The 26,523-nt window shown below is 36.9% G+C and overlaps 1 protein-coding gene across 1 annotated transcript; it reads right to left on the bottom strand.

Moving 5' to 3' along the window:
• On the bottom strand, positions 1-25,753 carry LOC128226270 (triadin-like). The gene is made up of 5 exons (XM_052936151.1): positions 25,725-25,753; positions 17,768-17,837; positions 16,838-16,934; positions 1,069-1,496; positions 1-801 (listed from the first exon to the last, which is right to left on the bottom strand). The coding sequence occupies exons 1-5, from the start codon at positions 25,751-25,753 to the stop codon at positions 1-3; spliced, it is 1,425 nt and encodes a 474-aa protein (XP_052792111.1).
• Positions 25,754-26,523: the final 770 nt, after the last annotated feature.

Here is a 26,523-nt window from a genome sequence, read left to right as displayed (position 1 = left end):
TCATAGCTTATTGTTTTGTTTTTTTCTTTTTTTGTGCTTTTTCGTCTTTTCCACTTCTGTTTCTATCGTCGTCTCACTAATTGCAGTTCTTTTCTGGGTTTCAAGTGATTGTTTGTCGTGTGTTTGCTCTTTACATTGATTGTTAAATTTGTCATTAGTAATTTTTCTTTTCTCATTTTCTTCTACTGGGTCAATTTCTTGCTCTTTTCGAATATGTTCGTCTGTTTTCTTCATATTTTCACTTATAATTTCTTCTTTCAGTTCAGCAGTGGACACCGTTCTGTATTTATACTCAGTAGTAGAAACCGTTTGTTTTCTAGGACTCAGTTTGTGGTGATCTCGATGTGTTTTTCCCAACTTATTATTATGTTCGTTGGCTTTTTTCTGTTCGATAGTTTTATTTGGCTTCGTTTCACAGCCATAGCTGCTTGTTGTCTTTTTTCGTTTTTTGTGCTTTTTCGTCTTCTTCTCTTCTGGTTCTATCGGGGTCTCACTATTTGCAGTTATTTCCTGGATTTCAGGTGATTGTTTGTCGTGTGATGTCGAATTACTTTGATTGTTCAAAGTGTCATTGGCCATGTCACTTTCTTCATTTTTTTCTACCACTTCAATGTCTTGTTCTATTTGTATCTGTTCATCTGTTTTTTTCACCTTTTCACTTATTATTTCTTCTTTCAGCTCAGCATTTGACACCGTTCTGTATTTGTATTCAGTAGTAGACTCCTTTTGTTTTCTAGGACTCAGTTTAGGGTGATCTCCATGTGTTTTTTCCAATGTTTTCCCATGCCTTTTGACTTTTTTCTGTTCGATAGTTCTTTTTGGCTCCGTTTCACAGCCATAGCTACTTGTTGTATTTTTTCGTTTTTAGTGCTTTTTCGTCTTCTTCTCTTCTGGTTCTATCGGGGTCTCACTATTTGCAGTTATTTCCTGGATTTCAGGTGATTGTTTGTCGTGTGATGTCGAATTACTTTGATTGTTCAAAGTGTCATTGGCCATGTCACTTTCTTCATTTTTTTCTACCACTTAAATGTCTTGTTCTATTTGTATCTGTTCATCTGTTTTTTTCACCTTTTCACTTATTATTTCTTCTTTCAGCTCAGCATTTGACACCGTTCTGTATTTGTATTCAGTAGTAGACTCCTTTTGTTTTCTAGGACACAGTTTAGGGTGATCTCCATGTGTTTTTTCCAATGTTTTCCCATGCCTTTTGACTTTTTTCTGTTCGATAGTTCTTTTTGGCTCCGTTTCACAGCCATAGCTACTTGTTGTATTTTTTCGTTTTTTGTGCTTTTTCGTCTTCTTTACTTCTGTTTTCATCGGCGTCTCATTATTTGCTGCAGTTCTTTTCTGGATTTCAAGTGATTGTTTGTCGTGTGTTTGCGTAGTTTCATCTGGTGGACTGCAGCTGGCTGTGTAGCACGTCTGCTGTTTGCATGAGTCCTGCTGAAGGTCGAAGTATTCAAGAAACGCTGACTGTCTCATACCAATCTGGCAGCCTGGAAAAGAAAATACATTTAAAAAATCTCTAATCGTTATCATTTTGAGTACCTCCGTTATGGAAATCATAGTTTGTGCACAGCGGTCGTGCATAAATAACTGGAATTATGGGTGCACTAACTGTTTTGTACCAGTTGCAAAAAAACACTGCTCTAAACCTTGTATAATACAAATGGTAATTGAATTTGGAACACCAAAACTGTCTTATGTTGTGACATCTTATGTTTTCATGTCTAACTGACATGCTTTTATGTCTAAAGTATATGTTATTATTTAAAATCAGCATGTTATCATGTCTTACTGACATGTGATTATGTTTAAATGAAATTTTATTTTGTCAGACTGACATGTAATTATGTCTTAATGAAATGTGATTATGTCAGACTGACATGTGATTATGTCTAAATGAAATGTGATTATGTCTTAATGCAATGTTATTATATCACACTGACATGTGATTGTTTCTTATTGACATGTTATTATCTGACTTACATGTGATTAATTATGTCTAAGCGACATAACTTTATGTCAAACTGACGTTTTATGTTCTTATATCCATTTGACATGGTATTATATGTATTAGACGTCTTGTCCACAGAGCGTGCCACCCTGTTAATTGTTCATGGTTTTATGTCAATGTTAAATATTTTCATTTTATTGTCACAATCATGAATGGACCGTTCTAATCCATGGGTAATAGTATCGGCCAGAGATAGTGAAAACGCGTTTATTTTTATAATATATACATAAAAAGCTCAAATCATATTTTTTTAAAAGCCAGATCACATCTCAGACATTAATGGCAGTATCACTAAGAGATGGAGCTGGTTAAAATGTTCTTTTATATATCTATATAAATAATAAGAAGGTGACCAAGACTGTTTAGCCCCTTGCTCACTTATTTCTAGGGATGGCACCGAGTACTCGAGTACTCGATCGAACGTTCCGAAAAAGTTTCTATAAAAATCACAAAATACACGATTTAAAGACGAAGTAAAAGATCTGGTTAGTTGTCAAGAGGACAATTTACGATCCCTCTAATCCCCGCTGTGTACACAATTGACCCTAATAAATTAGTTGAGAGTTGCAAACTGTCAACAAAGGGCCCCTATTTCGAATTAGCACTGATGTCAATTAGCGAAGTTTTGATATCTATCCATCCATCCATCCATCCATCCATCCATCCATCCATCCATCCATCCATCCATCCATCCATCCATCCATCCATCCATCCATCCATCCATCCATCCATCCATCCATCCATCCATCCATCCATCCATCCATCCATCCATCCATCCATCCATCCATCCATCCATCCATCCATCCATCCATCCATCCATCCATCCATCCATCCATCCATCCATCCATCCATCCATCCATCCATCCATCCATCCATCCATCCATCCATCCATCCATCCATCCATCCATCCATCCATCCATCCATCCATCCATCCATCCATCCATCCATCCATCCATCCATCCATCCATCCATCCATCCATCCATCCATCCATCCATCCATCCATCCATCCATCCATCCATCCATCCATCCATCCATCCATCCATCCATCCATCCATCCATCCATCCATCCATCCATCCATCCATCCATCCATCCATCCATCCATCCATCCATCCATCCATCCATCCATCCATCCATCCATCCATCCATCCATCCATCCATCCATCCATCCATCCATCCATCCATCCATCCATCCATCCATCCATCCATCCATCCATCCATCCATCCATCCATCCATCCATCCATCCATCCATCCATCCATCCATCCATCCATCCATCCATCCATCCATCCATCCATCCATCCATCCATCCATCCATCCATCCATCCATCCATCCATCCATCCATCCATCCATCCATCCATCCATCCATCCATCCATCCATCCATCCATCCATCCATCCATCTATCTATCTATCTTTCACCTACACAATTCAATTGTTATGTTATGTTATGTTATGTTTACCATTTAGAGACCTTTCACCAAACAATGGACGCTAACGAGCGAACGAGTAGCGATGGTTACGAGCATTGATTTCTTAATGGGCATATTTTAACTATTTTTGCAATGTTTATCACAATTGATTGGTTGATATCTTAAATCAAGAATTATGAATATTAATGAGGTAAACAACAGTACGAAGTATTTCGTTCATTATTTTTATGTATGTTGATAATTTTCGTTCATTGTAATTCAGATCGATGTTCATTATAAATCTCGACTATCTAGACGCTCGAACAAACTTTCCAGCTTCATTGTAGCTAATTTGAAGTGCATTCTTATTTAAAATCATTAAAGTGAAATGAAAAAGACAACGTTAAAAGCATGAAACAGCATTTGTTTTCCTGTTAAAGTACATAATGAAAGTATGATTTAAAGATGAAAATGACCAATAATACGACCAATGCACAATATACGCCATGAACGATACATGTATACACGATCTTGTCTTTCCCAAAAACGAATTTATTTTTTCCGAGTACCCGAGTACTCGATCGAAAGATTGTGCGAGTACTCGAGTACCAATTTAACTACTCGTTGCCATCCATACTTATTTCTGGTGTTCAATAAACCTTTTTTTTAAGTGACACTCTTATTCAATTCCTTACATACATATGTATAAAAAAAACATTAATTTTGAAACCTTTAACTGCTTACTAAATAACCCATTGATGGGAAATATTAATTACTTATAACAAATAAGTAACCATGTATTTAATAGCAGAAAGGGCAAAACTATAAAATGATTGGTGAATTCTAAAAGATTAGCTGGGGTCTACTATAGTCTCGTAAGGTAGAAATACCGTGTTTTATGCAAATTTCTTTCAAATTATTCTCGGTACCCTTCATAACAACCATTGTTTTCGATAATTATTCATCCTTTCTTAAATATTAAAACAATATTATTAATTGTGATAAATCTTATCTGGGAATAAGAGTGCATTTTTAAGTAATTTAACAAAATTAATAAGCACAAAACTACACTTTCACTGAAAAGTACCTTTTATATTTTAAAAGTACTGTTTTTGAGGAATGCAATTTATCATTCTATTTTATCGTGTTAAATAATATCGGAGCCAATAATTGTATGATAAAATGTGGTGAATTCGTTCTATTGTGTAAATTTGGTAAATGTTCCTGTATAGACACAAAGAGGCAAAAGAACATTCGTATTATAAAAAAAGAAATTTACATGTATACCTAAATAAATAGACTACTACATGGACTTAAAGAACTCTTCTCGTCTTGTTGATCATAAAGTCACTCATGCAACTACGAGCATGTATCACCAAAAATAACGAAATCCTATAATATCCCCATCATACCACACGAAGATCATGAAGACCGCACTACGTCCTGGAAATTTCGACGCAGCGAGGACGCGGTCAAATTATAAAAAAAAAATCTCAAGTTCATACTAACTACGTCCCTGTCACTGCGTCTTACACCTTCCAAATACGTTCATACGGGGCGCACCTTCACGCGCGCACCACGTCCAATACGATCTTAATACGCGCACACCACGTCCAATACGAACTTAATACGAGCGCACCACGTCCAATACGATCTTAATACGCGAGCACCACGTCCAATGCGATCTTAATACGCGAGCACCACGTCCAATGCGATCTTAATACGCGCGCACCACGTCCAATACGATCTTAATACGCGAGCACCACCTCCAATGCGATCTTAATACGCGAGCGCCACGTCCAATACGATCTTAATACGCGAGCACCACGTCCAATACGATCTTAATACGCGCGCACCACCTCCAATACGATCTTAATACGCGAGCACCACGTCCAATACGATCTTAATACGCGAGCACCACCTCCAATACGATCTTAATACGCGAGCACCACGTCCAATACGATCTTAATACGCGCGCACCACGTCCAATACGATCTTAATACGCGCGCACAACGTCCAATACGATCTTAATACGCGAGCACCACGTCCAATACGATCTTAATACGCGCGCACAACGTCCAATACGATCTTAATACGCGCGCACCACGTCCAATACGATCTTAATACGCGCGCACAACGTCCAATACGATCTTAATACGCGCGCACCACGTCCAATACGATCTTAATACGCGCGCACCACGTCCAATACGATCTTAATACGCGAGCACCACGTCCAATACGATCTTAATACGCGCGCACAACGTCCAATACGATCTTAATACGCGCGCACCACGTCCAATACGATCTTAATACGCGCGCACCACGTCCAATACGATCTTAATACGCGAGCACCACCTCCAATACGATCTTAATACGCGAGCACCACGTCCAATACGATCTTAATACGCGCGCACCACCTCCAATACGATCTTAATACGCGCGCACAACGTCCAATGCGTTCTTTGTACGTTCTTACTACGACCAGAAAGATTACATCACGCGCCTACCAAGTGCTTATTATGTCCTCGTTACGTTCTTATGACTTGAATGTGTTTGTTAATGTGATCGAAATGGAATTACCGTGTTCTTTTTATGACTGGCCCATTTTCATTTATATCTAGTGTTGGTATAGAACGAAGTTATAGGGGAGTTGAATCATGTCTTTATACGTGATCACTGTTCAGAACCCGACAGGACGTGGTAAAAACCTAATACAGACGGGTCTAAGACGTATTAAAACGTGTCTAAGACGTGTAAAACACCGAGATAACGTATTTACAATCAAACGAGGTATTTTACAGCGTGGCACGAGCATACCATAGTCGTAGTAAAATGAGAGGTTGTGGAAAGAACTTCATTGACGTAGAAAGAACGCAACCAAGGACCAATCAGATCAGAACACCATTCAATAGTTCTCGTCCAGTTCCACGCTTGCAATACGTCAATCAATTTCCTTATATGATTTAATAACGCCGTCGCCGATACGTCGCTAGTTTGAAATTCATTAATTTGAACGGATCTCATGTTGGCATGATAGGGGCGGTGATTGCTGGTATGCACACAGTGCGTTTGCCTGAATTTATCTATTGTTGTTGTTTTTGTTTTTGTAGGTGTTTTGACAACGACATGGTTGGAATATGTCACACGTGTGACATATCCGTACAAATTCTTCACACGTGTGTGACAAATTCGTACGAATATGCCACAATTAGGTGTTGTGCCATATTCGTACCCCCTTTTTGTATCACCTGCTAGTACCAACGAATTTTTCACATTTCGTTTATCGCTCGTTTATTAATTTTAGCTACCAGCCGCCATATTTTTGAGCGAATATCAATTCGCAAGTGTATCCTTAACTAAAAAGGTAATCCTCTACCTAATTTAGAGGTGCACGTTCTAAAAACAGAGGTGCACCTCAATTTTTAAAATACAAAATAGAGGTGTACCTCGATATTTAGAGGTGCGAATATATATTTTAGGTGTACATTGAACTTAATTTTGATTACCCCAAATAAAGAGATGCACATGAATATAAAACGCGACAACTCTAAATAATGAGGTACACCTCTACTTTGGGGGATAGCAGGGCGAATCCGGGATTTGGCGTTAGAGCGGGTGTTATTTAGGGGCGTGACCTTTTGAATTGCCACCTTTCTCAGAACCGAAATTTATTTGGTTTAAAGTGTTGGCGGGGGGGTGCATTTTGGGCGTATTGTATTACTTTATTTGTCCTTTATTAAAATAAAAAGTAAACATGGATGAGTGGGGGGTGGGCGGACTCCACACACTTTGACCAGCCCAATTGCGTTCATACCCCGATAATGACATCAAGCCCGCAATTCATTTCTTAAAAACAAACAGCACCATTACTACACGTTATACAAAGAAAATGTCCAAAAGTGCATAATGACCGTGCCGTTGAGCTATGGTCCTGCACATTATTCTGATGTGGCTAACTCTTGTGATACATTTTTTTCATCGGTCATGCACCATGAAATAACTGACCGGAACTGCGACGGACGGATTCGAGCAATCCTATAGTCACAACAATAAAAATGAGCGTATATGCATTAAGAACAATCATGATTTTCGTCAAACAAATATCAATATGTCAATAATGTTATATCAATATGTCAATAATGTTAAAGTTATAAGCATGTTATATTATTTGACCAAGTGAGCCCTTAAAGCAACATGAAACTTCCAAAATTGTCATTTACTCAATATGTTCTAGCATCCTGTACAAAATGACGTCTATATCTGATAGTTGGCAAAAACGTTTAATGAGTGTCTGAGTGACGTATTCGTATGAACAATATTTTGACGGATATTTTTTTTTTGGACATGTGACGTATTCGTTTTTGCGTTCGTGGGGGGGGGGGGGAGCACAACTGCATTTTCACAAATTTGTGACATATTCGTATGTGTGAAAATTACGGTTCCACAAGCGTGGCCTAGTGTGATGGTGGTGGCATAACGGCCATCGCGAGTCCACACCTTGTCTCATAAATTGCCCAAGAAAATAAAACGCGACATTTGTTTGTTACATTTTTTGCATCTGTTTTTCTTTCCATTTTTAGAACTATTGTCTTCTCCTTTGGAATTCGATTAAAAGATGCGAGATTTGACAATTATTTTGTTTAAACCCTTTTATAAATCTGTGTGGTGAAAAGGCTATATTCATGCTGCCAATTGTTGCGTCGGCGTATATTTTCATTGACTAGCTAGAGGTTTTACTATATAAGGTACTGTCCAAATTGAATTAAAAGATGCGACATTTTAGCAAAACACATATGACATTGTGTTTATCTTGGACATATTCAAGAGGCAATGAGCTGGATTGAATGACCCTAATAATATTTCGTAGTATTTCAAAATAGTAGGTAAGCTTAACCCCTCAACTTTTTTATTCCAAATCTATGCACATTTTGATTCCAATAATTTACCACAGAAGTGTTTTAAATTTGGTTTGAAACAGAAATATTGTCCTTTTGTTTGTTTCTAAACAGTTAGTGGTATTATTTGTGTTTATTTATTCCATGTCAATTTAAAAAAGCCAGTTCTTTTAATGATGCACTCTTACTCCCACATAAGATTTACCACAATTAATACTATTGTTTTATTATTCCAAAAAGGATCAATAAATGTCGAAAACAATGGTTCTAATGAAGGGTACCTATTTTAACTTGAAGGAAATGTGCATAAAACACAGTATTTCTACCATTTGAGATCATAGTGGATGACAGTAAATCTTTAAGCATTCACCAATCATTTAATGTTTTTGCGTTTTCAGCTATTAAATACACGGTTACAATCTTGTTATCAGTAATATTTTCCATAAATGAATTATTAAGTAAGTAGTTAAAGCTGCACTCTCACAGATTGAACGATTTGACAACTTTATTATTTTTTGTCTTGGAACGAGCCAATTTTTGCGAAAATTCATGGAAAACAGTGATACAAGACTGCTTATAAAAATATTAAACCGCTGGTTTTTGTATTCAAGTTCAAAAATTGATGTTTATGCATTTTTCTTAAACCGTCAGTAACGGTTTAAGCCATAAAACATTAATTTTTGAACGGAAATATGAAAATCTACGATCTGATTTTTGTCAACAGTCTTACATCGTTGGTTTGCAGATATTACGCAAAAATTTGCCCTTTCCAAGACAAATAATAAAAAAGTTGTAAAAATGGTATATCTGTGAGAGTGCAGCTTTAAAGGGTTAACAGTCAAAATATATGTTTGTTATACATGTGTATGCATTGATATTGAATAAGTGTGTCACTTTAAACAGTTGACGTGGTAACTAGAGTCTAGTTTTCTTAGGAAACTGTAATTGTTGTCTAAAACCCTTAGTATTTTCAATGTGATACTTTTTTAGCATGTCCGCTTCAGTCAATGAAATATTTCTGTTATTTTGTATTCATTTGGTCATACTTTGTATACAATTATATTTATAATTTAACCTTGAAAATTGCTGACAATCTTATACTTATATTAAAAGATTCAGAATTGATAGATGGGTTAAAGTTCACCTTTTTTACAATTGTAAGGCAAATCAATGCAAGATATACATAATTCTCCTTTTTAGCAAAAACCCATATTTCTTAGCATTTTTTTTATTTTTTTTAATGGTTACCATGGCAACTAATTTTCTGTTTGCCTTCAATCTTCCTATTTATAATACTATTAATTGTAAAAATGCAACAGTCAAGCAGTGAATGGAAGAATGTAAATGTTCTTTGACTTTTACCTTATTGCTAGTTCATTCTTCGAAATATACGGCATTTTTAAAATTTCTTAAAAAATTACGTTCTTTCATCATTTTTTAATGTGAAATAATTTGCTTAAAACATTGTTTAAGCTCTGATATTTAGGAATGTGTATTAAATTTATAAAAAATAAACAAAATATGTTGTTTTGCATTATTTATTTCATTTAAATTCCGAAGTTATGATTTTGACCTATTTTGGCAAAAAAAAATTAATTTTACATTTTTATCAATTTTTCTGCCAAAATAGGTCAAATTCAAAACTTCGGAATTTAAATGAAATAAATAATGTAAAACAACATATTTTGTTTATTTTTTATAAGTATTTTCAAACAAAAAAATCTGCTTTACCAATATACCATTCTCGTACACCAGAGCAATAAACGTATATTTTTCATTTTCAAAACTCTGGTGATACATATAAAGTGAATCAATCGCTGGAAAATTGTCCTTTTTCTTTTACATATTTCAACAGAATTCTTCTCTATTTTTAGTGGTCAACATATTTTCTTTTGTCAAAAGTGAAGGCAGTACACTGCGGAAAATGGTGGAATATACGGGTTAGGACAGTCCCGTACATTTTGTATATACGGGCGCCTCCGGACCCGTACATCCAACGTGTACGGACCCCGTACACGAATACGTCTACGGAAAACCACGAGTACAGACTTCCGTACATCCATCCCCGTACCCGTGGATATACAGAGTTACCAATATATATATATATATATATATATATATATATATATATATATATATATATATATATATATATATATATATATATATATAAATGTGCCATTTTTCATTTTTGTTTACGTATTTTTGAAGAAATACATATTTTGTCCATATGTGTGTGTGTGTGTGTGTGTGTGCGTGCGTGCGTGAGTGCGTGTTGTGCGTGCGTGCGTGCGTGCGTGCGTGCGTGCGTGTGTGGATATACGGACCTCGTACATGCAACGTGTACGGGATGGATATACGGACCCAGTACACGCATCGTGTACGGAGTTGAAGTACGGATCCCGTACACGCAACGTGTACGGCGTTGAAGTACGGATTACGTACTCGCAACGTGTACGGAATGGGAAAACGGACCTGTACATGCAACGTGTACGGCGTTGAAGTACGGATCCCGTACACACAACGTGTACGGCGTTGAAGTACGGATCCCGTACTCGCAACGTGTACGGAATGGGAAAACGGACCTGTACATGCAACGTGTACGGGATGGATATATGGACCCCGAACACGCAGCGTTTACGGGATTGGAATACGGAACCCGTACACACAACGTGTACGACCCCGTATACGCAACGTGTACGGGATTGAAGAACGGACCCCGTACACGTAACATGAACTGGATGGCAGTACGGACCCCATACACGCAACGTGTACGGCATGTATGTACGAACCTTCACGTACACGCAACATGTACGGGTGAATGTACGGACCATATACGGGATGGACTTAGGTAAGGTTTGACCGTGTTAGACACGGATGATAAGAATTAACAAATACATGCGATTTTGTTAAACATTCTTTATAGATATATGAAAAACTACTATTTATATAAATTCATAAGATTCAAAACTAGCATGTTTGAGTAATCAATGTTAAATTTCATTGTAGATCTGCCTTAACATAATCATTTCATTGTGGCATTTGCTCAAACAAAATCTTTTTGTACGACTAAAATGCCACTGTCTTATTAAACAACAATTTATAAACAGTCTCTTTTCTTTAAAAAAAGATGCCTCTTTATTTAGATATGATCTCAGAGCGGATTTAACCGGCATTCTTCAATACATATGTCACAATTGTTTAAATACAATAATTAGTGTGGTAATTGAGGTGGATATTTGTTTTCATTGTTTTAAGTTATATATAATTCGGTCATAAAATTTCCCGCAGTCTGTCAAATTAAAATAATAAGTTTTAGAATTGTGTTTTCTAGTTGTATTTCGTATAATTTTATGGACCACTGGCCATGTGGTTTTTGATAGCATATTGACATGTCACTAATTGACATACGCGGGCTGTCAGTCAAAGTAGCCGGCCAATACCCACTGACCAATCACCGTCCAATTAAGGCGTGGCTTATCTGTTGCCCGTTGCTATCTGACATGACGTCCGACAACTTACGCTTCAGTAGTGTAATACGCTTTTTATATAATTATTACAAATGTGTTCTTCATAATTGAGAGATTAGAAATTTAAGGAAAGCCAAAAAAACTGACATAAACACAATGACATTGATTTTGACTTCCTCTGCTTTTGTTTTAACTACCAATACATAAAAGTTACTGAGTATTAAAGTTTCTCTTATAGATTGGCCGTTTTGTCATGGGATGAGCCAATTTTGCGTAAATGTTTGGAATTAAATGATATAAGACTGATCACATAACAGTTTTTCATATTAACGTTTGAAAATTAATTATTTATGGCCAAAAGTGTTACTATGATACTCACGCTTTAAGAAGACTAAACAGTCGAGATCTGTTATATTGCGAGTTATCTTATATGACTGAAATAGAGGCATTGATGCCAAATTCAGCTGAGACAAACCTTAAAAAAATCAAAATTGTCAATCTATGAGAGTCCATCTTTAAACTGCATCTTTATATCAACTCCATCGTACTAATAGATGTGTTAGGATCAATCGCTTTCAATGAAAAGGAAGTTCATAATGGGAATCAAATAGATACTATGACAATAATATTTTCCGCAGTCTGTCCATGGAATTAATATTCTTTTAGAATTTGTGTAGTTTAGTCGTGTCTCGTAATTTTATGACCCACTGGCCATGTGGTTTATGTTAACAAATGATCTCCGCGCGACATGCACTAATTGGAAAGGCCATAAAAGTACCCGAGAACAAGACAGTGCTGACACTATAAACATAAAAGGTCCCGCCTATCAATATAAAACTCAACATGTATTAATTAAGAACCACATCTCTGCGGGCACCCATAAGTTGAAACAGTCGTCTGTGATTTTATCGGAAAAATGAATTTATTAATTCCTGCCATTTAAAGTGATATAGCCTTAGGTGTTTATACATATAAGCCCAAACATTAAGAAGTGAACCCCTCCCTTCATACCAAATATGCCTTATGGGTATATTCATCACATACGGGGAAACTAAACATTCCCGAACACCAAGCGTGTACCGGAAACACAACATGTCCGTGTTTCCATTTTGCACGGGTAACGTTACTTGTATATTTCCGTACATCCATAATATATGGGATCTGTACACGCCCGTACATTCATCATGTACGGGAAACTAAACCTTCCCGAGCCCTAGCCGTGAATTAATCCAACCAGCATTGTCAAATTCAATTACTAGTATTTTGTATCTTAAAGATGTCAATATTTCTACAAAACGTGACTCCTCTTACTCTGCGAAACACGGAAAAACGAAAATGGTAATGTAATAAATATTGATCATATCATATATGCTGTCAAATGATACACCAATCAGCATTGTCAAATTTTATTATTTTTTATCATAAAGATGTCGCTTTAATTTCATCAAAGGCTGTTAAACCCCCAAAAGGGCATTACATTTTCTACAAAAAGTGACTCTTACTTACATTTTCCTGTTCCTCTACGTAACACGGGAAAATGTTAACAAGTCAATGATATATATATATATATATGTTGTTCATAGCATACATGCTATCAAATTCAACGCCAATATACCTAACTTGATGACATAATTCTTTTTTGTATTATAACATTGGTGTTCGGGTAAGTACACGCCCGTACATCGAAACCCATATACTCAAGATGTACGAGAACACACCCGTAAATTCATCATCCCGTACACTTACCGTACACGTTGGATGTAAGGGTTTCAGTACATTCCCGTATATTAAACCATTTTCCGCAGTGGTATATTTCAAATTCGCCAATGGGTTTCTTTGGTAAACAACAGTCAGCCGTTCTTGATTTTAATCAGGTGAAACGATATATATAAACAGTCGTTGGCCCACTTAGTGGGTAGTTGACACGAGGTACGGATAATATCCCCCCCGGATGATTGCCCCCCCCCCCAGACATTAGCCCCTAGGACCATAGCCCTCCCGGAAGATAGCCCCCCCCCCCGTCTTAGTGAAAAAACGGACGATATCCCCCCCCCCAATATTAAAATGCATATTATAACCAGTTTATTTAAGCAAATTTGCAAAACATTGATTTTTATTATGACACAATAGTATTGTAGATCACAAAATAGTTAATGCATGTTAATTTAATTAATAATATGTTCACTATGTCACATCAAACTACTTATTTTGTGAGTACATTCTTACAACTTTTAACCATTACGAAATGTAAACTACGTATGAAGCAACTCAATAAAAACTATATTTACAATTTTAGCATTTTTCTACGTCCGGAAAACGCTTGATTTTTGTTATTTGCTGTTAATGAGTTAAGAATTGGAGTATTATCACCGGTAAAATTATCTTAAGTAACATAAAAAAAAATTAATATACTAGCATTACATGTAAAACGCTGTGTGTTCCACCTAGTATCGGCGAGAAATTGAAACTATAACGTTTTTTAATTTGCGTTCAGCATTGTTAGGAAACATAGAGCTCCAGCCACACTCTAACCAGAACTTTGTTAAAGTTAACAACGTGTTTAACGACATCGTTGTTATTTTAAACGTGAATAAGTGATGATGTGCTGATTTATTTAAATGCTAACAAGTACAGCTCAAATATTGTTTAAATACAGCAGATCACAAGTGAGTTCATTAAACTTCCAAAGCAGGAAAGATTTAAAAGTTAACAACGTTGTTAACTTTAAAAAAATCTGAACGATCGGCCCGAGATGCCTATGACCTTATTTTACCCATACTGTATCATCTTGTCACATCCATAAAAAGGTACTATTCCGAACAGGTGGGAATAATAGGATCTCATTTGCCACACACATTTCAAACACATACGTTTCTGTGAGTTTTTTTACCAAAATGTTTATTTTTTTTACATCTCTGTCACATTTTTTAAATAAAGATAGTGTTGGGAATTTAAAGCTATGGTAAAATGTTCGTCTAAAGAGCCACTTTTCTATTCATAGTTGTTTTTGTTGTTCTAGGCGTGATTACTGAAGTAAAAAACACGTTGTTTATGGTGTGTTGTTGATGTTGTTGTTGCTGTATTGGTAGTTGCGACTTTACTGCGGTTGAAGGCATAGTAACGTTTGATATAGAGATATTTGTTGTTGAACATAAAGACTATGTTTCTGTCTTTTATGTTGTTGTTGTAGTTTGAGTTATAGTTATGACCGTTGTTGGTGTGGTTATTTGGGTTGGTCGTGGGGTGTAAGCAGTAGTGGACGTGTTTTCAGTTGAGGGATTTTGATAATTAAAATCAAGATTACTAGTGATAGACGAATACAATTAAGAAATAGTGTTCCAAATATAAGAAACAACAATGGATTTTGTTTAGAACAAACTAAAGAAGAGATCCTTTTTGAAAAGTACCGTTCAAAATTGACTTCTTTATATCAGTTTGAAGTATACAATTTTCTATTAGTTTTCGAGTGTTACTTAGCGTCATTACGGAGCACTGTAGTACCTTAATATTCCCAGATCATATTATTCACAGGTCTGGGAAAAAAAGGATCCTATTCTTCACGGTTTCAAACTGTGACATATATGATTGACCAAAATGGTGGTAAGCAAGAGAATCATATTCTTCACAGATTTTGTCGATGACATTGCTGTTGATAATTATGATTTTAAAAATGTAATAATAAAATGAATAATACTAATACTAATACTAATACTTATAATAATAATAATAATAATAATAATAATAATAATAATAATAATAATAATAATAAAGTAATAATAATAATAATAATAATAATAATAATAATAATAATAATAATAATAATAATAATAATAATAATTAACAACAACAACAACAACAACAACAACAACAACAACATATATTCTTAAAACTACGCCTTATACAAAAACAATAAAACATATTCTTACAACAACAATAACAACAACACCACCACCAATTATTAAAACTACAATTTTCTCTATATTTATCTTGGTCGGATTGTGTCCCCGAGGGTGAATTGTTACACATTCGTAAATGCTCGACCATATCAGGCAAGCTCGGAACAGAACTATCTTTAAACCAAAGCTGCTCTAGCACTGCGGTATTCACTGCTTGCCCGAAATTTAGCCGTTGAAAGCGTTGGAAATACTTTTTCCAACACAACTCACGACAACAAACACAATGCCATCTACCTTTCTAGGCATACACCAACTATTACGGTGTCAACAAAAACCAATACCATTCCTACTTATACCACTAATACCCGTACAGCAACAACATAAATAAATATAAAAAATAAAACAAATATCTCGACAACAACCGCCACTGCTCTTACAACTGCAGCCAACAAACAGCAACAACAACAACAACAGAAACGACAACAACATATTCAACGATTCTTTATGACTAGAATATATACGCATACATGTATATCAGCAATATATATATGCAATACTGGAAATAGCTGACCTGTGAGGAATGTGATTTCATGATACATAAAAAAACCCGCTTCGATCACAAATTTCCCAGGAGCTGTGACGTAGATGTTCGAAATGTTCGAAATGTGTGACAAATGAGATTTTATTTTTCCCAGCTGTAAAGAATAGGATCCTATTTTTCCCAGGTGGGAAGAATATGATCTGGGAAAAATAAGGTCTAGCAGAGCACAAGTGCTGGTCAAGTGATCAATTTCATATAAATACGGCGGAATGCCAACTTTCTACATCGACGTTAAATATACATTTTGTTAATAACCCCGAGTTGCGTTTGGCATCGTGTCTCAACGTTCACTATATTAACGGAGGTTGACGGATGATGAAGTGTACCGCACCGCAAAGAGCCTACAAGTCTTAGTAATGTGTCATTGTTGTCACAGCATTATTGTTCTTATTAGCTTGAAACAGATGTTGTTTGGCGACCTTCCCAGTGTCACGAGAAACATACCATCATTACTTCATAAAAATCATTTTGACTAAGATAGCAAAGAAAGTGAAGAGAAATCACCTCTTATATCGTCTATATAAAGCTCGGAGACGGAAACGTGCTCACCTTTAAATTGATTCTCTGTACGAGATCCAACACCCGGTAGGCCTGGCTCTGGACTTCTCACCTCATTCTCTTTTCTCGGGGTCTGCTTTGCTGTTATCTGTATGAATTAAATATAAATATGTAAGGCTACCACGGAGGGTTTCTCACTCACTCACTCACTCACGCACTCACGCACTCACGCACGCACGCACGCACGCACGCACGCACGCACGCACGCACGCACGCACGCACGCACGCACGCACGCACGCACGCACGCACGCACGCACGCACGCACGCACGCACGCACGCACTCACTCACTCACTCACTCACTCACTCACTCACTCACTCACTCACTCACTCACTCACTCACTCACTCACTCACTCACTCACTCACTCACTCACTCACTCACTCACTCACTCACTCACTCACTCACTCACTCACTCACTCACTCACTCACTCACTCACTCACTCACTCACTCACTCACTCACTCACTCACTCACTCACTCACTCACTCACTCACTCACTCACTCACTCACTCACTCACTCACTCACTCACTCACTCACTCACTCACTCACTCACTCACTCACTCACTCACTCACTCACTCACTCACTCACTCACTCACTCACTCACTCACTCACTCACTCACTCACTCACTCACTCACTCACTCACTCACTCACTCACTCACTCACTCACTCACTCACTCACTCACTCACTCACTCACTCACTCACCCAAACAATAGTTCTTTTTCACTAAAAGTAATCGATTTCATTTGCCGAAAGTTATGGCCAAGCATTCACACAAGTTACTTCACAATACAAAAACGGTTGCTACGACACCAAGGAAGCAAGTTGCAACGATGGATCATCGAGTAATGATTCTTAAAAATCCTCTTCAATATTTCATAATATCTAAAAAGTTGTTATGACAAGAGATTGCATTTTACCTGGGCACGAATCCTGTTTCGCCTTTCATTAACTGCTTCTTGCAATCTAAGTAGAGCGGCGCCACTATTTCTGAAATAAATTAATTGTAAATGAATTCATCTGTTCAATTCTAAAATATTCAAAATATAAGCGAACTATAAATCGTACTATATCCAAAAAGCCACATCAAATTTCCACTAGATAAAAAATGAAATTCAGTCTCTGTTCAAAAAGAATTTACCAATTTACAATATAAACGAGTTATTATTGAAAATAAACTATACAATGGTGCCATTCGCATTTCATTTAATATTTCAATAATTTTCGCATTTTTATAATACAGGTTGGGTACTAAAAGTTATATTCGTGGACAGGCTTCGTATTTTTAAATATCAATGTAGTGATGTAATGTTGACCATGAAGTATTTTAGAAAATGCTGAGAAAACTAAGACTTTTGAACGCGGGGCACTTTGAAAAAGTTTTGGGTTGAACTTCGTTTAAACAAAGTTTGCATGATGCAAACTTCACATGAACCATAACTCAACATAAAATTGATACATCAAAACCCTTAAACCTCTTGAAACATTGAACAAAATTTGACTGTGATCATAAACGTTATAAAAATTGTACTCATGGGCGAAAATTGCAAAGCTGAAAACCTTAAAAATGACGTTAAATAAGGAGCAAAAATTAATCAAATCTGGTAATAAATAGTACACTAGGTACGCTTGCACCTGTGATGCCAAAATAAAGCTAGGTCTGCTTTCGGTCGCCCATGGTTGTATGTTCGCTATGACTTTCATAAATTTGAAAATGAAGTCTATTTGACTTTTAAAAATGTCAGTGATATCAAATCTAGTTGAGCACACCGTCGTCACGTTTGTTGTTGTTGTTGTTGTTTTGTGAGAGACATTGTTATTTGAACATAGCGTATATAGATACACAGCTCTGGTGGACAACAGGTATATAAAGATACACAGCTCTGGTGGACAACAGGTATATAAAGATACACAGCTCTGGTGGACAACAGGTTTATATAGATACACAGCTCTGGTGGACAACAGGTTTATATAGATACACAGCTCTGGTGGACAACAGGTATATATAGATACACAGCTCTGGTGGACAACAGGTATATATAGATACACAGCTCTGGTGGACAACAGGTATATATAGATACACAGCTCTGGTGGACAACAGGTATATATAGATACACAGCTCTGGTGGACAACAGGTATATATAGATACACAGCTCTGGTGGACAACAGGTGTATATAGATACACAGCTCTGGTGGACAACAGGTATATATAGATACACAGCTCTGGTGGACAACAGGTATATATAGATACACAGCTCTGGTGGACAACAGGTATATAAAGATACACAGCTCTGGTGGACAACAGGTATATATAGATACACAGCTCTGGTGGACAACAGGTATATATAGATACACAGCTCTGGTGGACAACAGGTATATAAAGATACACAGCTCTGGTGGACAACAGGTATATATAGATACACAGCTCTGGTGGACAACAGGTATATATAGATACACAGCTCTGGTGGACAACAGGTATATATAGATACACAGCTCTGGTGGACAACAGGTGTATATAGATACACAGCTCTGGTGGACAACAGGTGTATATAGATACACAGCTCTGGTGGACAACAGGTGTATATAGATACACAGCTCTGGTGGACAACAGGTATATATAGATACACAGCTCTGGTGGACAACAGGTTTATATAGATACACAGCTCTGGTGGACAACAGGTGTATATAGATACACAGCTCTGGTGGACAACAGGTATATATAGATACACAGCTCTGGTGGACAACAGGTGTATATAGATACACAGCTCTGGTGGACAACAGGTGTATATAGATACACAGCTCTGGTGGACAACAGGTGTATATAGATACACAGCTCTGGTGGACAACAGGTGTATATAGATACACAGCTCTGGTGGACAACAGGTATATATAGATACACAGCTCTGGTGGACAACAGGTTTATATAGATACACAGCTCTGGTGGACAACAGGTGTATATAGATACACATCTCTGGTGGACAACAGGTATATATAGATACACAGCTCTGGTGGACAACAGGTGTATATAGATACACAGCTCTGGTGGACAACAGGTATATATAGATACACAGCTCTGGTGGACAACAGGTGTATATAGATACACAGCTCTGGTGGACAACAGGTGTATATAGATACACAGCTCTGGTGGACAACAGGTGTATATAGATACACAGCTCTGGTGGACAACAGGTGTATATAGATACACAGCTCTGGTGGACAACAGGTGTATATAGATACACAGCTCTGGTGGACAACAGGTGTATATAGATACACAGCTCTGGTGGACAACAGGTGTATATAGATACACAGCTCTGGTGGACAACAGGTGTATATAGACACACAGCTCTGGTGGACAACAGGTGTATATAGACACACAGCTCTGGTGGACAACAGGTGTATATAGATACACAGCTCTGGTGGACAACAGGTGTATATAGATACACAGCTCTGGTGGACAACAGGTGTATATAGATACACAGCTCTGGTGGACAACAGGTGTATATAGATACACAGCTCTGGTGGACAACAGGTGTATATAGATACACAGCTCTGGTGGACAACAGGTGTATATAGATACACAGCTCTGGTGGACAACAGGTGTATATAGATACACAGCTCTGGTGGACAACAGGTGTATATAGATACACAGCTCTGGTGGACAACAGGTATATATAGATACACAGCTCTGGTGGACAACAGGTGTATATAGATACACAGCTCTGGTGGACAACAGGTGTATATAGATACACAGCTCTGGTGGACAACAGGTGTATATAGATACACAGCTCTGGTGGACAACAGGTATATATAGATACACAGCTCTGGTGGACAACAGGTGTATATAGATACACAGCTCTGGTGGACAACAGGTGTATATAGATACACAGCTCTGGTGGACAACAGGTGTATATAGATACACAGCTCTGGTGGACAACAGGTGTATATAGATACACAGCTCTGGTGGACAACAGGTGTATATAGATACACAGCTCTGGTGGACAACAGGTGTATATAGATACACAGCTCTGGTGGACAACAGGTATATATAGATACACAGCTCTGGTGGACAACAGGTATATATAGATACACAGCTCTGGTGGACAACAGGTGTATATAGATACACAGCTCTGGTGGACAACAGGTGTATATAGATACACAGCTCTGGTGGACAACAGGTGTATATAGATACACAGCTCTGGTGGACAACAGGTGTATATAGATACACAGCTCTGGTGGACAACAGGTGTATATAGATACACAGCTCTGGTGGACAACAGGTGTATATAGATACACAGCTCTGGTGGACAACAGGTGTATATAGATACACAGCTCTGGTGGACAACAGGTGTATATAGATACACAGCTCTGGTGGACAACAGGTATATATAGATACACAGCTCTGGTGGACAACAGGTGTATATAGATACACAGCTCTGGTGGACAACAGGTATATATAGATACACAGCTCTGGTGGACAACAGGTGTATATAGATACACAGCTCTGGTGGACAACAGGTGTATATAGATACACAGCTCTGGTGGACAACAGGTATATATAGATACACAGCTCTGGTGGACAACAGGTGTATATAGATACACAGCTCTGGTGGACAACAGGTATATATAGATACACAGCTCTGGTGGACAACAGGTGTATATAGATACACAGCTCTGGTGGACAACAGGTGTATATAGATACACAGCTCTGGTGGACAACAGGTGTATATAGATACACAGCTCTGGTGGACAACAGGTGTATATAGATACACAGCTCTGGTGGACAACAGGTGTATATAGATACACAGCTCTGGTGGACAACAGGTGTATATAGATACACAGCTCTGGTGGACAACAGGTATATATAGATACACAGCTCTGGTGGACAACAGGTGTATATAGATACACAGCTCTGGTGGACAACAGGTGTATATAGATACACAGCTCTGGTGGACAACAGGTGTATATAGATACACAGCTCTGGTGGACAACAGGTGTATATAGATACACAGCTCTGGTGGACAACAGGTGTATATAGATACACAGCTCTGGTGGACAACAGGTGTATATAGATACACAGCTCTGGTGGACAACAGGTATATATAGATTAGATACACAGATCTGGTGGTAACGTATCTCGTTAAAACGACTAACGATTCTCGTTAAAACGACTTAGTAACTCGTTTAAATGACTAACGATTCTCGTTAAAACGACTAACGGATCTCCTTAAAACTACTAACGTATCTCGTCAAAACGATTAACGTATCTCGTTTAAACGATCAACGTATCTCGTTAAAACGACTATCGTAACTCCTTTAAACGACTAACGTATCTCCTTAAATTATATGGTAACTCGTTTAATTGACTAACGTATCTCCTTAAAAAGAATTAGTAACTCTTTTAACACGACTTTATATCTCGTTAAAACGACTTAGAAATTTAAACAAACATGCCTCGTTGAGAAATTTTATAATATCATTATATGCGAGGTATTCTAACGGTGGCATAGAAGTGACATACGTTTTTTTTTTCTATCTGTTAAAACCACTTATTTATCTCGTTAAAACGACGTTGTAACTTGTTTAAACGACTTACGCATCTCGTTTTAATGACTTAGTTACTCGTTAAAACGACTTAATACGTAAGTCGTTTGAACGAGATTATTATTTGTTTTAACCAGTTACCAATTCGTTAATGAGATACAAAGTCGTTTCAACGAGTTACTAAGTGTTTTTACCAGTAACTAGGTTTTAAACGAGAAGTATTTTAACATGATTAAAAAGTATAAGGTATGACACCTCTTTTCCACCGTAGTTGAATCTGAAGGAGTCATATCTCAATGCAATAACTGACACACAAACTTTATGCTCAAAAGCATATAAATACTTTTTTAAATTCACTTACATATTTCTCAGGGTCTGACGTGTTCGTCCCATCTTTAATCTTTCAATGCCAGGTTTGCATGAAAAGTGTACATATACTACAGACATTGGGTACCTTTGTTTCCTAAGGGGACAACCCAATCCCTACCCACAATTACATCATATAAATTTGGTTCATAAGTTGCGCCCCTCCCTCCTTAAACAAAATCACGGAGAGTCCTGGATCTGGTAGCTGTAATTACGTGGGCAGAACGGATTTCAAGATACGTTTTAAGTTTGATCTTAAATGCAGTGAAGTGAAATATTCTTTATGTAACTTGTTCAATACAGCTGATTCAAATATAAATAATTTTCGAGTCCATTTCCTCGGAATAGCCAGTACGTGTGTGCGTTTCGAGAGTCCATGGAATGCGCTACCACTCGTTTCTCCATTTGGGGATTGAACTTGCATCAAAATCAACAACAACACACTCGTGCATTTTACTTAAGCTCGACCAAGTATATTAAATGTGAACGTTTTCTAATGAATTGAAGCGAACGGTTGAATTCAACATTTATCTCGCGCAATAACATATACCAAGATATAGAAACATTCATTATATTCAAATACATTTTATAATTGATCGCAAAGTTTTAAAGTGACACTCTTATTCAAAATCGATACAAACACATGTAAAACATACATAGATTTTGAGTGATAAACCTTTAACTTCTTACTAAATAATGCATTAATGGAAAATATTTATTACTAGTAACTATATTATAACCGTGTATTTAATAGCTGAAAGCGCAAAAATATTAAATGATTGGTGAATGCTAAAAGATTTACTGCGATCTACTATGGTCATATAAGGAAGCAATACATTTTCCGTCTATTTCTATTAAATAAAACTCAGTATCCTTCATAAGAACCTTTTTTTTGGCAAAAAACCTGATATTAAAAAGGAATCGGCCATTTTGTGAACAGATCTAAGTAAACCTCAGAGAATGAATGAGTGTCCAGCGGATGATTTCAAACCGTTATTAAGGTAAGATTTACTTTTCTTATACGGCTAACTATTTGTTTTGTTAAAAACTTAAAATGTTTAAATCTATTTACTATGTATTTTTGCATCAAATTCAACACTGTCAAAGCAGATACACTATTTAAAGATGCACTATTAGTCCCAAATAAGATTTAACACATTTAATACATTTTTTAACATACCAAAAAGAATGAAATTGATGGATATTTTGACCTTTTAACAATACATTGATAACATTTTATGGGATTACTTTGCTCTTTTTTCCTAAGCTCTGTTTATAAAGGAAAATTAGAATATTGCTTACTAATAAATGCAATAACAATTAAGTTGATCAATACTAAATTACAATTAAAATGAAATTAACGTGCATCTTAGAAACAGAGATCGAGTATTCCGACCAGCACTTTCTAAATTCTCTCATCACAGACGTTTTAAACGCGGTCAAGTCAAATGCAGTCTACCTTTCAGCAGTTATAATAAGCGGACGAAATCTTTCTTGGATAACAAAAACAAGTCACTATAGCAAGACATCTACGAAGGATCTGGATGTCGATTGTCGGCCTTCAGGAAGTTACAATCCTTAATTACCGTGTATACAAAATTGCCAAGGCATTGTTTCGGCGAATACAGAGATAGAAACAAGAAGAATATGACAATAAATAACTTGATGAATTAAATCGGACACGAAAATAGAAAAGGTTGTTATTTATGAACGGTCGATAGTTCAGGATGAACTATCAAATTACAGTGAAAGAATAAGAATGAAATTGCAAACGAACATAACGGTCAAATATACTAGTATAAGAGAAAGGGAAAACGATCCCAACTTCCTGTTTCTGCAAACTATACAAACGAATTCTATTAAACAGAATCAACACACATGTAACAACTAACACTCTATTATTTCCTTCACAACAGCAGCGGTGCTTCCGGAAACAGTGTGTGTATACCACGTGATAAATTACGTCAAAAATGTTATGTCGGAAGGCAACATTTTGCTTCGAACGATGCCTTAAAACAAAGATAACTTTTATTTATCTTCATCATTTGAAATGAAAAATGGGTAAAAAAGGGCAGTTTACGCCACTAAAAGAACTTCGCCTTCGTTTTTTACCAGAGTTTGATAAGTTGCTTACTTTACTCAAACACTTCGACAAACCTGTTTCCAAAACTGACAGTGCTCCATTAGGCGGCGGTTTTTGGAAAAGGTTTTTCGACGTGTTTTAAGAAACTAAACTCTCAATCAAACTCTAGTAAAATACTGAATGCGGGGCTATGTAAGCGGCGTAGACTGTGTCATGTTTCATTTAATATGGTGAATAAATAGTAAAGTTATTTTTGTTTAAAGTCTTCATTTGAAGCCAAAAAAAATGCATGCCGATGTAGCATTTATTACGTAAATTATCATGTGGTATACATACACTGAGAAAGGGACCAGAAGGCTAAATCCTATTCGGAATGGCAAGGTGGCTTGTTTAGCAAGCTCGGACAAAAGGATTCAAAATGTGTATAAAAGTGGAAATTCGTAGAACGCACACATGGACTGCACTCAGACATAATACACGTCCGGCGTTCTGTGCGTCAAAGTGGAGTTCTTTCAACTTGCATTTGTACTAGTTCTACATCGATCAGCTCTTGGTCACGCTACAAAACAGTACCCAAAAATTGACTATCAGTAGGTCTCTCAGAAACCTTTTTGTGCTCCGCCTCATTTTGTTTCTGACTAAATTTTAGCATAACAATTCAATATCTAACATGGGAAGGACTGTTACAGGAAGTGAGCTCGTTCAAGATGAAACATTAAATCCTGTGATATTTGATTAAGATTTGTTGTTGTCTGTATGTTTACATATGAAAATACTTTTTATGAAATAAAAATAACAGTAATTAGGAATGCACAGTAATGAACATAAAGGCAGGTAACCCATCCTTCGCTGGCGATATATCCCTTGTGCCAGTAGCTCCTCTTTACCCAAGTTGCATTCGGAACTCCTCGGCCATTTTTATCGAAAATCTTAATTATGTTTGCAATAATACACTTCACCTGCAATCAATTTAAACTTAGATGAATAAATACAACTCTAAAACACTACATTTAATTATTGATATAATTCAAAAAATTACAGAAAAATTTCAGAAAACGTCCTGTGATGAGAGTTATGTTCCGGTTTCCTTCACTTTCAACTGTATCTCTTTTGCTTAGGACAGGTGAAAACTGAAGCGTATACTCGCTCTGTTTTTCAATGTGTATGTAAGCTTATTGATACTCACACTTGGGCATTGCCCATTCGGCGAGTGCTCCGATAAGATAGTCATTTTAAAATTTGGGATCATAGTGCACAGACAGAATGTAACCCTGGTTAGAGCTTCCCTGGTTGGTTTATTAAACGTGTACCAATGTATAGCACTGTCACACGGGGCCCCACTTAACGTCCCTCCTGGAAGACGATTTGTACTTCCAGTTGCGGCGGGGAATCGTACCTGCGTCCCCTGGATTGACAGTCAATTGTGTTACCACTAGACTACGGATGCACCCAAATTCATGTCAGACTCAAATTCATCGTATATTGTAATGACGCGGCGCGATTATCGAATTTAATCGAGTAATCGTCGACGGATGATATAGTGATCATCAATAGTCCATTTTCATCGAAGCTCCTATATCTGACATACGCTTGCACAATAATATTTGTTGAGGCGTTACTTATATCCGAGTTGGTGATATGGACGTACACAAACTAATTCTCTTGTTCTTCTGACATTCAATATGT

Source organism: Mya arenaria, chromosome 3 (genome assembly GCF_026914265.1).
Source record: "Mya arenaria isolate MELC-2E11 chromosome 3, ASM2691426v1".
Lineage (NCBI taxonomy): Eukaryota > Metazoa > Mollusca > Bivalvia > Myida > Myidae > Mya > Mya arenaria.
This window is presented reverse-complemented; position numbering and strand designations above follow the sequence as displayed.